Source organism: Physcomitrium patens, chromosome 13 (genome assembly GCF_059467195.1).
Source record: "Physcomitrium patens ecotype Gransden chromosome 13, ASM5946719v1, whole genome shotgun sequence".
NCBI lineage: Eukaryota > Viridiplantae > Streptophyta > Bryopsida > Funariales > Funariaceae > Physcomitrium > Physcomitrium patens.
The window spans coordinates 10,962,244-10,978,120 of record NC_143422.1 but is presented as its reverse complement, the minus strand read 5'-3'; the positions used below and the strand labels follow the sequence as shown (position 1 = coordinate 10,978,120).

The following is a 15,877-nucleotide window of genomic DNA, read 5'->3' as shown; positions in this document are numbered from 1 at the left end:
AGAAGGAGGAGAACTAATGTGGATGAGGAGGATGGTGCTGAGAGAAGATTGAGGAATGGCGGAGACGAGTAGGCTGCGGGACATTGATGTTTCAGGGACGGAAAGAGGAGAAGGCGGTGGCTCCCGAGTGAAGCTTCTGGGTACTGCTACCGCCTATGTGAGGTTTTTGTGGAAGCGTATTATTTGTGGCTTTGAGCTTTTTTCGGTCCGTGGGAGTGGTCAGAATTTGGGGTAATTTGTTTTTGTTGTGCATTGGGATGGACTGGATTGACCGCCACAACCCATTTGGTACAAGACGATCTAGGTTTGCTCATATTGACATGGTTTTTTTTAGCTCAGAGTGATGTGTACATTGTTGGAGAATCTTGTCGATTTACCTCGTCGGTGCTATTCTCTGCGAGACTACATCCACCGAACATCTGCTGCCGACAGTTTCTCTTGCTCTTCTCCGGGCAGCTCAAAGTGGATCTCGTACATATTTGATCAAACTTGTGGCGTTCAAGTCTAGCCTGTCATGCGGTTTTGTATATGTAATGAAAGAATGCGAGTATTCGAGACATACCCTCGGTGGTGTCAGTGTAGCGGAAGAATCTGGGATTTACGATTTTCAGTCATCAGTGGGTTAATGCAAATCTTTGTAATGAGGTTGTCATCTCTAGCCATTTGAGTGTTCTAGCGAGGACATATTGGATTCCGCTCGGAGTTTTTGACATTACTGTTGATTGAATTGATTAATTTACTCCCCTAAGGAACCAATTTTGTTCTGCCGTCCTCAGTTTTAAAATTTTGCTGCTGCAATCTGAGCAATCCTTCTTAAGTGACCATTCATTCTTTGTCTCTGAAGTCAATTCTGTATTATTCTGTCTATTGAGAGGCTTCGAATGAGTTGTGCTGTCTTCGGTTGAATGAACGGTTAAGACTTTAGACGTACTTGTTGTTAAAGTTAAGTGATGTTCTTGGGACTGCATTTCTTGGCCACCATGGTAGATAAAAAAAAAATAGGGCTGCACATAAGACCTTCTTTAAAAGTAAGTCGATCACTTCTTGAAGCTTCAAGCTATTTTATCGCGTCTTGCTAAAAGTTTCAATTCAAAGTGTCAAGTTTGTGAGTGCTTTGTGATCTCAGTTCTTTGCAGTTGAGTTTCGAAACGTATCTACTAAACGTCAAAATTTTCAACCTTGCAGGCATTCTGTGGTGTGTGTGTCTGTGTAATGTCTAGTCAGGTGAAAGCAATTAAATCAGAGTGAGCATACAGTTTTTATTTAATGTCCAAGGGGAAATGAAACATCTACTTCTAGGACTGATGAGAGTCAACTACATCTATGATATCGATGTGGATTAAGATGCATGCAGATTTCTTGAATTTTCAATAGTAATTTTATTGCCGCAGCACTACACGGGTTCTTGCCTTTTTGATTATATGCCCTCGCTGTGAGTCTAAATATGATGCACTATATTGTTGAGCTGAATCCAATCCGGGGTTTTTGTGCTTCAGGAAAGTTTAGTGTAGTTTACGAAGGAAGGCCTAGTCAGCAATCTCTGATGATAAGGGGAACTTTACGCAATAGGTAAGATCAGGAAGCCTCTTTGTGACATTTTCTAACCTTATATTCTGTTCGGAGTTGTTAATGGTCGTTTAATACGAGTTTCAATCTCATAGCTACGTTCCAATGTTGTCCAGCCAGCTCTTATTGGTTTAGCGTACATTTAAATTCAGATTTGACCCGAACTTTTAGATTCGTAAACTTAAGCTTGTTGTGCGAAGATACTGTGATAAGAGCTGGCACGGTCAGTTTCACTTGTTGGCTGACCTATCGTGTATGTTCAGTGTTACGTCGTACGATAATGGTAGTAAACGTGTAGGAATTCTAAACTTGATATCTCTCGACTTTTTGCACAGAACCTCAGCCCATATTTCAAGCCGTTATGTTCTTGTGATTGACTAGAGGCCGCATGTATAGGGGCAGGAAGAAGCTTCTTTGCACAGGACTGGGTTCTACCTTCCAGCTGTGAGACAAAGTCCTGTACGAAATAGCCGTGAGGAAAAGTAATAAGAGGCGATGGGGGCCCAGGTTAGCACCATCAAAGCATCAGCTGGGAAGCTTGGTCCACATTCTAAGAAGAAGGGCAATAAAGCTGAAAAGGTGAAGATAGGTATACTTGCGTTTGAGGTGGCAAATGTAATGTCAAAAAGTATACAACTTTGGCAGTCTCTCAGTGACCAGGAAATACTTCGGTTACGCACAGAGGTAATTAAAGGGGAAGGTGTATTGAATTTAGTTTCCGACAATGAAGCCGTCCTATTAAGTTTAGCATGTATGGAAAAGCTGCAAGACTTGACGGCAGTAGCCGGTGCAGTAGCTCGCCTTGGTCAAAAGTGCCAGGAACCAGCGTTGCAGGCGTTTGAGCACATTTATAATGATTTGCTAAAGCAAGATATTGACTTGCGAGCTTTTGAGCTGCCGCACAAAGAAATGGAAGCTAAAATGAAGAAGATGGAGAAGTACATATCCTCAACAGCCACTCTTTATCATGAGTTGGAGGCTCTTGCAGACATAGAGCAAGCCATACGTAGACTCCAAGATGACGATGAAGTTCCAAACGGAGAATCCTTAAGTACATTGGAACAGAAAGCAATGTGGCAGAGACAGGAGATCAAGTATATGAGGGATCTATCCTTGTGGAACCACACGTATGACAAGATTGTGAAAATACTAGCACAGACCGTATGCACTATACATGGAAGAATTATTAACGTATTTGGTTCACCTATGCTTGGTTTATCGCATGTATTTGCAAACCAACAGAATGGTGATTCATCAAGACCTATTTGGCAGAATCGGGCTGCAGGCTCACAGGCGACGTCTTCAAGTCCGCGCCTATCTTATCCTCACAGTTTCGGATCTCTTCATTATCAATCTTCTTCTCTGAATAACCTTTCTTCATTTAGCGTAGAGGCTGTGTCAAGGTCGTTAAGCCCTCAGGGTTCTAGTACTCCAATCGATGATAGAGGCTTAGGAATCACTGAACTAGCTGCGACTTCTGCGAGAGCTGTTTGCGAATATCGCCCATTTGCTTCTCCTACTTTTGCTTCTGGTCCTTCTATTCCACGGAGGAATTCTATCAGTAGTCATCCTACCAATCCCCATTCCAGTCCTACTAGAGCATCTCGAGCTATTCCACATTCAGGGCCTATTCCAATGTCAGGGCCATTGTATGGACCCCTTGTAGTGGAGCCTCCGAAAGTATTTACTGAAAGGTCTTTGAACGCCATTCTTCAAGCTGAAACAACGGAAGAGTTTACTTCCGCACTTCTTTATGTTACTAAGCATAGTATCAAACCTGAGCAAGCAGAAGCCCCTTTTCTTAAACAGGATAGGCAACACATTAGGGAGCTGTGCGATCCCAAAAGCCGGCATCGGATGGCACCTTGGTCAACACTGGGGGGAGCAGCACTTGCGTTACATTATGCTAATGTGATTATCATCCTTGAGAAGATGATCAGGCATCCCCACTTGATAGCTGAAGATGCCCGAGATGATCTCTATAACATGCTTCCTAAGAGTGTGCGAGTAGCGCTGCGTTCAAGGTTACGGGCGAGTATGAGAGCGTGCGAATTTGGCAAGTATGATTCTATGATTGCTGCCGATTGGAAGGACGCACTAGAAAGAATTCTAAGTTGGTTGGCTCCTCTTGCTCACAACATGATTAGGTGGCAATCGGAGCACAATTTTGAGCAGCAGCAAGTAGTCTCCCGCACCAATTGTCTTCTCCTGCAAACTCTTTACTTTGCAGACTTGACAAAGACAGAAGCAGTCATCACAGAGCTGCTCGTCGGATTGAATTATATTTGTGGACATGAGCAAGAATTGAAGCAAAACACTGTGATGATGGAGGAGTATGCGCTGAACAAAGACCCGGACGAGTACCTTGGTTGGCAATTCTAGCCACCTTGAGCTGCTTGAGCTCTGTGATGGTTGGCAGGCATTGAACTTGTAATTTAGTGTCGATTTCCAAGAGCTGGCTCCACCAATTGTATTCATACCCTTTGAGTTGTAGCTTTGTCAAATATTGACGATATTATGCATTCATGGACAACCTTTTCACACGGTGAGAGGAGTTGCTGGTTTCTGGTTAGACAATGACCAGACCCTGAATTTGGTCCTTCTTTTCTTTTATCTTACCAATTATTTTAGGTAGCTTTCGTAGTCTCGTGGGAAGGCCAGTGATCTGATGGTGGTTTTTACTGCTTGATCATGAGTTTTGACCTGCTACAATTGATCATTCTAATTTATATAACAAACTCCTTTGGTGCCCTCTCGTAATCAGTATCTAGGTCGCGCATGACATCTTGTCTTATTTTTAGTTTGACTCCCACTATGTCAAAAATTTAGTAGCTAGTTTCGATTGGTAGGAAAAGTCGGATAAAGTTTCAGGGAACCAGTGTCCTCACTCATCAATTATGCTCAAGCATTCCGGCCATGCACAAGTTTCAGGATCACAATAACCTCCGCCTCGATCTACAACTGGTACACTCGATGATCATTTCTTTTCTGCGATGATAGACTGCTGTTTGGTGTGCATGTGCTGGTGCAATTATTCATCTATTGAAGATTTGCAGTAGCATGGGAGCTTTTTGACGACCATCCACGTGGAGGTTTTTGTGCCTTTCACCTTTCGGAACCTGTCAAACTTAACTGTTGAAGTGCTATTTGTGTAGAAATCATGAGCACTGACGAGCTGCTGTGCTATTGCCGACGTCAATTATGAGTGTTTATTTGGATGGCTCTTCCGACGAGGGACCTTTTTTTAGTGATTTGACAATCTCAAGGTAGCTTCTAGATTGCAATTTTCTCTTCACTCCTAGTGCCAAGTGTGTAAACATCCACCTCCTGCGATTTGATGCGATGCAGAATATTTTGAGTTCTTTTCTTGATTCAAAAAGCCTAGGCATTCATTCGCTGGTGATTAGAGTAGACTGTGTCTTCCGCATTTCTTCCGAATCTGATCTACACCCTCAAGTTAGAATACGTTGCGGTTTAGGCAGTTTGACCCGATTGAAATATTTTTTCAATTTGCAGTCATCTCTTTGAATTGAAGATTATGTGAGGATTGTGTTATTTAACGTCCAGCCCGTCCTTTGATGCAGGAACTGTTTTTGTCTTCATTTTTATCATCTTGGCCCATACTGTCATGATGGGTAGTCTGCTGGATTTGAAACCGCATCACCTAAAGAGAAAAAAGTGATGTCTTGACTAGAATATAGTGAATGGATCGGTCTGGATCCACATTTGAGTATGAAATGCAGGCTGGATTTGGCAACCGAGCGCTGCTAATAGAACTGAAGAATAGGTGTTCAGCATTAAGATTTCTACCCTCCAAACTTGCTTGGACAAGGTTTAGCTCAGCTGCCAAGTACTTTTTCTCTTAAGTCACACTTTCCTGGTTCACAGTTGATGCCTCTTCAATACATATGAAGCCCGCAGTCTGTAGGCTATGCAGATTCCTAGAGTTAGATTTGATAGACGACAAGCCATAGAGCCATTCTAGTGATGATTACACTTTCCTTGCCCCCAACTTTGATCCTGATTACACTTGCTGATGTAGGTGTTGCCCCAGGGCCAAAGTAATATGTCCCGAAATCTGGAGGTTATAGAGGGAATGTCTATTATGCTTTGCTATTTCTGTCTCTAGATCTCCGGAACTGCTTCGCATCCAATATCCCCAAGCTAGCCAAGAATAGAATCTTCCAAATTTCCTGCCTGAAATAGGAAACTGAGCAGAACGCTGTGAACGTCCTGTCATCTAAAATGTCTAAATCACACAGAGGCTTGACCAATCGGAAGTTGATTCATCAAGGTAGCGCAGCTTCGCAACAATAATCACTCATCGATCCCCTCAAATTTGAATCACTGCAGTCATTCAGGTGAAGAGATTGCTACAGCTTACTTGCACTCCTGCTAATATTGGTACCGTCCAGCATGCACAGATGCGAGCCCACTTGAATCCAATAAATTGTACGCGACATAAACTGAAAATTGATCCACTACCGCCAGCGCAATGAAGGCGTCCGAGATCAGGACAACTGACATAGTGGACACAACTTACTGCATCTTCATGACGGGGATTACTGCCTTCAAGGTTTACATCAGCATCGAAGTTGTAGAATCCTCGGAAACTTTCAGTCTCGCTGTTCACTTGTTGAAATCCATGGTTAGGATGGCGTGAATGGTGAAGAAGATGATGTAGCTCACGCTCTCACCGAACACCAAGACACAAACATGGTGTTGGTTGCGACGTCGGAATTGAGTACGCCAACCTCGGAAAGCCGGGTGGGGTGGTGTAACAGACTGCAAATCATCTCTCCGTTGAAGCCAAACATGCTGAATATTTGGGTAGTGAGGTCGGCGTACATCGCTGTGCAGAGCTCGTTGAATCCCGTTGATGCCTGTCTTCATGGAAAACCATGCGGCGGCTAATCCCCGCCTTGACCCAGAGCATCTATTAGCGATCGGAGAGGAAGAAGGTACGCTGCTCCAGGCTGTAGTGTGCCACCTTGTCGACGCACTGGAGAGCCTTGACCTACTTCCAAACGCCATGTCGCTTTGCACGGACGATCATCAACTTGCCAGTCGTGTCTTTCTCATTGATTATCCTTCACATTTTGGTGCAAGCCACTCCGGTGGCTCAACTCTGAACCCTGGAATTCAACCGCTAAATAACTCAGACTGAGACTCATGCGGACACTGACTATTCATTAGTTATGAATCTCCTTCCACGGCCAAATTACCTGCCCAACTGCTGCAATCGCGCAGACTAGAGTTTGAGACAAATCGGCACAGTTACTGATGCACTGGTTCTCCGTCTCGATTACTTGAAATATGCGAAGAAACATTGAATCGGAGATCAGTTATATTACCGTTGGTAGGAGTCATAACTCAATCTGGCAAGGCTCACAATTCGCAAATTGGTAGTTCGAAATAACAAATCTCCGAGGTTGGTTGCGGCCTCAATCGCGGAAGGCAAATTCCAAACTAGAGGGAAAGTTAATGTAGGAGGCTGTGGGGCTTCCAGACCAGATGAATCGCCGATTAGGTGGTGAAGAGGGTGTCACGCGCGACACTCAGTGTACCAGCGTCTCTAGATTCCTGCGGAGTTCGTTATAGTACTCGGAAAATCCTCCTCCGGATAGGAAATTCAGGTCCACTTTACTGATCATGCCGTCAGCTAGTTTCTTTTCACTGTTCAGAAGACGTTAGCAGGTTGCATGGGTGGGACTATTTTTGATGGTTAATATGAATCCATGACTCAGTATCCTCTGCAGAAACTCTCACTGAACGATGGAGCACAAACTGGTTGCCTGGTGTTCACAAATCTAGAGAGAGACTTGAGAAGAGAGAGACTTGCATGTTGTTGTAGAGATTTTTCATGTATTTTAGAGACTTGCATGTAACCTGCAGAACCAAAAAGATGAGTTCCTCATGTGTATATACACAACCACTTCATTAATACATGAGACAGTCAAGGGAACTGTGGAGAAATCAATGAGCCTGACATTCTGAAAAGTCACTGTGAATCGTGAACTTGATTCTAATAGATTTGGGTAAGTTTTTTATTTTTTTATTTTTTTATTATTTCAACAATAATTGTTACTAGCATGATTTCAAAGTTGAAAATTGGTGTTTCAAGTGTGTTGTGTTCCAACTTTAAAAAAAAGTGTAACTTCTTGAAGTTATTATAATACCTATAAATACAATAAATAAAAAATATAATAATTAAAGAAGTTTTTCATTCAATGTAACTAACTAAAAATCAGTTTAATTAGTAGAGTTTTGATGTAAAACACCTTTTCAGTACTAAAAACATATTTTGATCAAATCACATTATTATTATTATTATTATTATTTTCAAAATTATTATTATTTTTTTTAATTAATAGGAGATTTTGAAAGGAGAAGTAGTTTTAGGTAATATATTAATATAAAATTTCCTAAATATTTAATATATTCCTTTGTGCAATACATTATATCATATGATCCCATCTTATAAATAAGCCTAGTCTTTCAACATTTATAATAATTCAAATGTTTTGTTGCAATTGACTAATATTTTTTTAGTTGTTGTTTCTTTACTAACAAATTACTTGGATCTATTTATACCATAATTAAAATTTTAATTTAATAATTATTTAATAAAAATATATGTAGTTTTTTTTAAAATGTACTTAAATATTTTGTGGATATGATATGATATTGTGCCTTTACTATTACATGAAATAGTGAAGGCACAATTAAAAGAAGCTCAAAAACAACAAAAGATCAATGCAGTTGCCTATTGCAAACAACAACCTCAATTCCATTTTGAGAATACAATATGGTTATATTTTTGTGATATCAGAACTAATTACCTTTGTGGCAAGTTGGATTATTGTAAACTTGGACCATTTTTTATTAGTAAACAGATCAATGTAGTTATTTATTGATTATATCTACTAATGTTGTATTATGTGTTGTTTTGTTTGAGAATGCACCAAACTTTTGGCTATGAAAGGTAAACTGAAAATTGCAACATCAAAGGTCCTAACAATTTTAATAAAATTTTAAATAAGTCTCAATTGAATCTTAGCAATCATAATCGAATTCTAATCAATTCTTAAGAAATTTTAAAGAAATTATTAAAAATAATCATAAATAAATCATAAATAAATCTGAAAGAAATATTTTAAAAATCCAACAAAAATACAAAATAAATAATCTAAATAAATAAAAAAGAAATTTCTAAAAAATATTTAAAAAATTAAGTAAATTTTAAATAAATTCTAATGTAGTGCTAAAAAATACTAAATTTTTTTAATAAAATCTTAAACAAATCTTAAGTAAATTCTAAATAAATCAAAAATAAATCCTAATCAAATTCTTGTAATTATTATAAAATTTCAATAAATATTAATTAAACTATAGATTTTAATTAAATTTTTTTTTTACATTTTAATCTTCGATCAAACAACAAATACACAAAGTTTGAAAAAAATTGAATGTACAAATTGGAAGAAAAAACTCCTAATACTTTCAAATGTTAGCCAACTTCCTTCTATAACTTGGATGTTGATCTTCTAGCAGCAATTACTCCTTATTGAATCATTAAATTGCTCTCTAATTGGCCAAAATGTAGATACCTAAGTCAAATATGCTCTTAAAAAAAATTCTTTAATTGAACCAAAAAATTACTTAAGATCACAAAAAATCTCACTAATCCTAAAATTCAAATATCTAATATCTTAACCCAATAAAACTTTCATATCTTTCAATATTATTGTTTAATTGATCTTGAATTTATAAATATTTTAAAAAAAATTAAATTTACAATTTCACAAAATTTTATCCAAACATCTACTATAAGACTCACAAAATTTTATCCAAACATCTACTATAAGACTCACAAAATTTTCAAATATATGTGTCTCTTTTTATTTCTTAAAATCCAAAATCACTAAATACATCTCTTATTTTGAAAAACTCTCAAAAATTCAATATGCATTCAAATCACTTGGAATCAATGCTTAAACAACTCTTTTAAAGTTCACTCTTAACATTGGTCTTTGGTCAAAAAGAATCCCAAATTGCCATGGGTGCACAATTTTGTGTGTTGAAGCTTGATTTTAACCATGGTTCATGACCAGTCCTCTCCAAGTATCAATTCTTGGTTTCTTAAGGTAATTTTTTATTTAAACTACTCTTTATTCCTTCTTGAGATGACTTTATTAATTATTTTTTTATCTAAATTATTTTGCCTCATTTAAGACTATAGAAAATAAGTAGAACTCTAATCTATAAATAAGCAATGTTAATAGTTACTAGTTTTACTACATCCTTGTCTATTATCTATATTTTTAAGATAATTTGCTCTATCATTTTTAATTAATTTCTTTTATAATATATATATATATATATATATATATATATATTTCTCTTTCTTTCACTTAATAGTCATATTACAATATAACACTAGAGTGTATAAAGATCCATCCTATGTTTTATATGTTTCTTCTTAAGCCATATTATACAATGAATATTTTAAGAAGAAAATAAATGCCACTTCTTTTTATAGAAGTGGACAATAATCAAGAATTAAAAGTCAAAGAAATCTTAAACTTAGAGCAATGCCAAAATAGGTTGGAATATCCTATACACTAGCATGGATATAATATAAATGAATGTATATAGGAGCCTTCCAAAAATCTTATAAATGCAATAAATCAAGTCAAAGCTTTTCATCTATAATACACAACAAAATCAAGATGAAGAATTAATGAACTCCTTACTATAAAAGAAATGAAATTTAGTAAAGCTTCTTTCTATCTTTTATCCTTGATTGTGATTTTTTACTATATGTGGCACTAAAGAAATAAAAAATTAATAATTACCAAATTCAACTGAAGGGGTATCATTTATTGAATTACCAAATTACCAAATGAGACATTGCAATTGACACAACCTTTAAGACAAAAAAAAAGAGATGAAGACTTTAAGAACATATTTTTTTTTGAATAGATGAAAAGATATAATGCATTTGGAATCATGACCTTAGAAGAGACTTCCAATGTTTTGTAATATTATTAGAAGTAGGAACCATTTATGATGGTCTTTTAAATGTTTTGTTTGAAAGAAGTTGTGAAAGCTTTAACAATAATAAAATATTAAGATAACCTTCTTGCCTTTGTGTAGAATATTATTGATGGTTGAAAGAATATATCAACTACCTTTAAAGAGAACAAAGATTAAAATATGTAACAAATACAGTTTGTTCCAATTTGGACTTTTTCAATATATAATCTCTATTGCTTGTGGAACTTGTGTCTAAGAAAAGATGTAATATCACAAACATACATATTTATTTTTATAATCACCTAAATAATATGAGTAAATAGAAATATGTAAAAATAGATGAATTTAATAATAACTTGTGATAGACATGGCTTTGCATTTATACATTATATTAAAATAAAAATATAACCAGTATAATTTAAAATCTATATATGTATTATAATTCAAGTCAAATCATATTCTTATAAAGATAATTTAGTCTACATAATATTTATAATATTTCTTTTTATAGAAAGATATATATATATATATATATATATATTTCAACTTCAAAAGTTATTGATTATTATTAACTAATTGTAAATATATTAAATTGACAAAATATATATACTAAAAAAACCAAGTTGAGATTTATAATATAAATATAATAGCATAAAAAACCATCATTAATTTATAAAACATCAAAATTTACATAAAATTATATCTTTTAAATTAGTTAAAAAATATTTTAATTTTGATACTTATACATGCATATATGTACTCTAAAAAAAATATATACATTTAAATGTTTTTAGACATAGTAATTATAATCATTTTTTTTTAAAAATAAAACATATTAATATTTTAACTTAATTAAATCATATTAGAAATTCCACTTTTTGATATCATAGCCAAAGTTTTGAGCTTTAAATATATATATATATATATATATATAAAATAAAAAATCATAAATCACTTTTTGTAGTTCATTTTTTTATCTTGAATCTATTAATTTGTTTTTAATAAATATATTGAAAAACCTCCTACATAAATATTTTGCATGAAAGAATTAGAAATTTATTTATGAAAAATCACGAAAATATACATACATTAAACGTGCATCTGTAAATAACAGTGATTGAAATTTTATTGGGTTATTTTTAAAAAAACAATTCAATCAGTAATTGAATTACAGTTGAAATCAAATTTATGAAGCAGAATGGAAGTGTGCCTTATCATCTAAAACATAAAAAGCACAATGATTCTGTTTCTTTTGGCACATCAATAAGTTTGTAGAACAAAATTAATAAGTAGAACATCAATAAGTTTGTAGAACAATAAGCTGTACAGAAGACTCTTCAACATTAAAATAAATTAGTGAAATACAAAAATAAATAAATATACAAGTTAACCTACAGTAACAATAGTCCAAAACTACCAATATTCTATCTTGTCATCCTCACCATCACCCCACATTTTGATGTAAACTTTTTTAAAAGTAAAATGCTGCAGCAACTCTTCTTCCCTTTCCTTATACCCCTACTCCTTCAAAACACACATACACACACACACACACATATATATATATATATATATATATATTATTAATTAATTAATTTTCCTGTCATTCATTCCACAATATTTTAAAAGCTTGAGCTGTGCTCAATCTTCCATGAAAATGAGACTTAACAGAGAGTTCGAATTCATACATGGATATCCACAAGTAGTACCCAACCCCATCAACAATCCTGTGCACTTACAAAGAATAAATGAAACCTGCAAATGTGGATAATATAGATAGATGGATAGATAGATAGATAGATAGATACATGCTGCAATGCTTTAATGGAAGGATAGAGTACTGCAGGCCTGGGGGGGGCATTAAATGGGGAGGCATTGTTGTATTATCACACCAACTCAACTTGACTCATGTCATGACTGGTGGGCAATTTTTAATTGTCATTGATCCCCCCCCCCTCATCATTTCTTTGTAATACATTTATCATTCCCTTATTATTCACCCCAATTGCATGGGAGGATCTGACACCCTCTCCCCCATTACTACTACTCCAACAAACAGTTCCATGTCAGCAGGGTTGATATTATTATTCAAAACCAACCAACAAACCATGAGCCAACAACCCCAAATGCCATCCTTAAACACACACACACACACACACCACCACAAAAAAGAAAATGAAGCAAAAAGAAAAAGAAAACCAAAGTTACAAAAAAGAGGACGAGAGAGAGATAAAAGATATTGAATAACATGTCAAAAGGGAAAAAGTGAAAATAGGAAAGAAAAGAAGAGAACTTCACCTGGATGAACAGCGGCTCGTAGGGAACGGTTCCTGTGTTCGTTCCCATCGGCCCTCCCAATTTCACACTGTTAGAATGGTAAGGGAACGTAACAGCCCGAGGAGAACAGTTCCACGTGTTCCCATCAACGGGTTTCTTTTCACACTGTCTGAGGCGGAAGGGAACATAACATCCCCAGTGGAACAGTTCCCTAGTTCCCATCTGTGGAGCCTGATTCACACCGTCGGGGACCCAAGGCAGGGTTTGGGGGGAGGTCAACAGAGAAGGGCGGGGGGCGGACTCATGCTTTGTGCACAAGTCCACTCACTCATACTTTCTTCAAGAGGTGGGGGGGGGGGACTTGGGACCAGGTTCCCATCAAAAAGCACTAGGGGACGCGTTCCCGTCCTTGGACTTTTCTGCATTCGCCTCTTCCCTCTTTTCCCCCTTCGTCTTCCCTTTTTACCTTTTTTACTTTTATCCCACTTTTTCACAAATTGTTTCTTCCTCCCCTCTTATGCCTCCGCTTTGTTTCGTCTTGTGGGTGTAACATGGCCCCAAGCTGTTGACAATTTTTTCACTGTGCCCCTTGACTATGGAAAGAAATGTGGGTGTGTTGAATCAAACATCTGGAACATTCTCTATCCATTCTTCATTGTCAATGCACTACATGATTTTGAGAAACTAGGAGAATCTTTTGCACTTTTTCTGGTTTATGTACTAAGTTCGGATTATAAATAATACTAAATAAACTGCTATTTATAATTTTACACACACACACACACACACACATATATATATATATCTACAAATTTTGTAGGAGCATGTTTATAAAAACATACAATTCTAGCATGAAATCGTTTAGAAAAATATGAAGGACCATTTAATTTGGTGTGATGTAATAGTATGACGTAGTGACAATATTGTATTTTTTTTTCAAATATTACATGATAAATATATTCCTTTTGCATTATAAAATAGAAGCAATAAAATATAAAATAAAAATCAAGTGGTTCTATTTCCTCTTTTATTATTTTTAGGATGACCTGAAACATGTTAAGATATAGAATTCATAATGTTGTGAAATGACTTTGGCCACGCCACAAGAATCGTTTGTAATGGAAAGAAATTGTGGGTGAAGCATGATGATAATGTATGAATTTGGTACATCCTTCAAGAAAGCACAAATAACAAAGACAATCACAATTTGCAAAATAGAAAATATATGAATAATTGAATTAGTAATCAACAAGTTGTAGATAAAGAAGGGCGATGTTTCTAAAAACTCGTCGTACATGTATATTTTTAGCTTTTTCCCAATGGTATGTGCTTAATATTTTTAAAGTAATTATATCACTTACAAAATAATAATTTTTTTGTTGAAATTAATTTTACGATTTTCAATTGTTCAATTTATCATTTAAAGACTGCATTTCAGATTTTAATATCATTAATTTATAAAATAAATAGTTGATGAATCAACTGCATGAAACAATAGCCCTGGATATCAAGATATATCTATATATATATATATATATATATATATATTTGATAAGACATATTGAAATGGTCAATTAAACGTATTGATAGCAGAAAACAAAGTACTCTAACAATACAAACACGCACAAGTTGAAAGTTTTATCTTCAAAGATCACCGATGGGAAAAAATATTTATAAAGGTGTTATAACTACTGATATAAAAAATAATGTAGAAAGAAAAGCTGAAGTTGGATAATAATTTTTATGTTTGATTTTGCATTTTTAAATTTTTTTGAACATGCCCATAAATAATATAATTACCTACTTTACATCAAATTAATATAATTGTTTCAAGAGTCACATATATTTTTCACTTTAACTCATATTTCATTAAAATACAATTATATTCTTTCAAGTGTGCATTAGAAAAGTATAAATCTGAATCAATAGCAAATAACTAAGGTGATATACTGAATTTTAGTTTAAATAACTGAATTGATCCAATGCAAAGTATTTATATTTTTACAATTATCTAATGTATGAGTATCAAAACTAAATTATGTGTTTATACATATACATATACACACATACATATGTTTATACACACATACACACATACGCATGTTTATACACATACATACATACATACACACATATATACGTATTATTAAAAAATATTTTACTTTTACTTAGGCACTTTTTCCCAAAGACACACACAACGATTGAGAAAGATGCAAAAGAACGAGAGGAATTACAAAAAGGGGAGCAGTGAACCAAAAAGGAAGTGACGGAGGGCGAAAGCGGGAAGAAGAAGAAGAAGAGGGGATTCAAAAGGGGGCGATAGCCACGAGGGCCTTCTTCCCCACGGTGCCACCGACGGAGAGCTGACTCGACGACGTTCACCCCACCGACGAAATACTTCCTTCTTTCCGTCCATCCGCCCGTACGTCGGACCATCCCCTCGTCCGTCGAACCAGCCCGGCTGCCCACCGGCCGGGGACGTTGAGGTGAAGCGTGGGCTTGGTTGAATGTCTCGAGCGGGGGGGGTGATTCGGAGCCGGGGAGGGAGAGCGCGATCTTCGTGGGGGGACAGAGGAATCATGGAGTGAGGAGGAGGAGGAGGGAGGAGGAGGGAGGAGGAGGGAGGAGGAGGGAGGAGGAGCTTCGATTCAGTGAGAAACTGTTGCGGAGAATCATGGGTATTGATCCCCCCTGGTCACTGATTGTTGGGTGTCGTCCGCTTTTTTCCGAGAGTGAGGAATTGAGTGAGATGGTTCCTGGGCCATGTCTTTGGGCTTTCGTGGTTTGACTGGTAGTCGCTGGGCTACTGTTCACCCAGAAGAAGGTCACGCGGAGGCGTTGAAGATTGATTGTCAGAGCTCGCAGTCAAAGTCTTGCTTCGCCAGCCCTGTGGGTATACCTTTTGCGGTCCTTTTTCTTCGTCATTCTGCGCTTTTTCAATGGTTGGGGTTTGACGATCGACGGGGGATGCATCGACCCGCTGCCATGCTATTTG

General features: G+C 36.2%; 1 protein-coding gene across 8 annotated transcripts; it reads left to right on the top strand.

The window, feature by feature from the left end:
- Positions 1–4,326, top strand: LOC112290466 (uncharacterized). 8 transcript variants are annotated; one of them, XM_024536725.3, is made up of 3 exons: positions 1–140; positions 1,497–1,569; positions 1,969–4,326. In XM_024536725.3, exon 3 carries the CDS (start codon positions 2,062–2,064, stop codon positions 3,946–3,948), a length of 1,887 nt encoding a protein of 628 aa, XP_024392493.1. In that variant the 5' UTR covers positions 1–140; positions 1,497–1,569; positions 1,969–2,061; the 3' UTR covers positions 3,949–4,326. The 8 variants fall into 8 exon arrangements, with proteins under 8 accessions (XP_024392493.1, XP_024392488.1, XP_090111452.1 ...); XM_024536720.3 differs by having other exon boundaries at positions 1,963–4,326; XM_090255326.1 differs by having other exon boundaries at positions 1,902–4,326.
- The last annotated feature ends 11,551 nt before the right edge of the window (positions 4,327–15,877 follow it).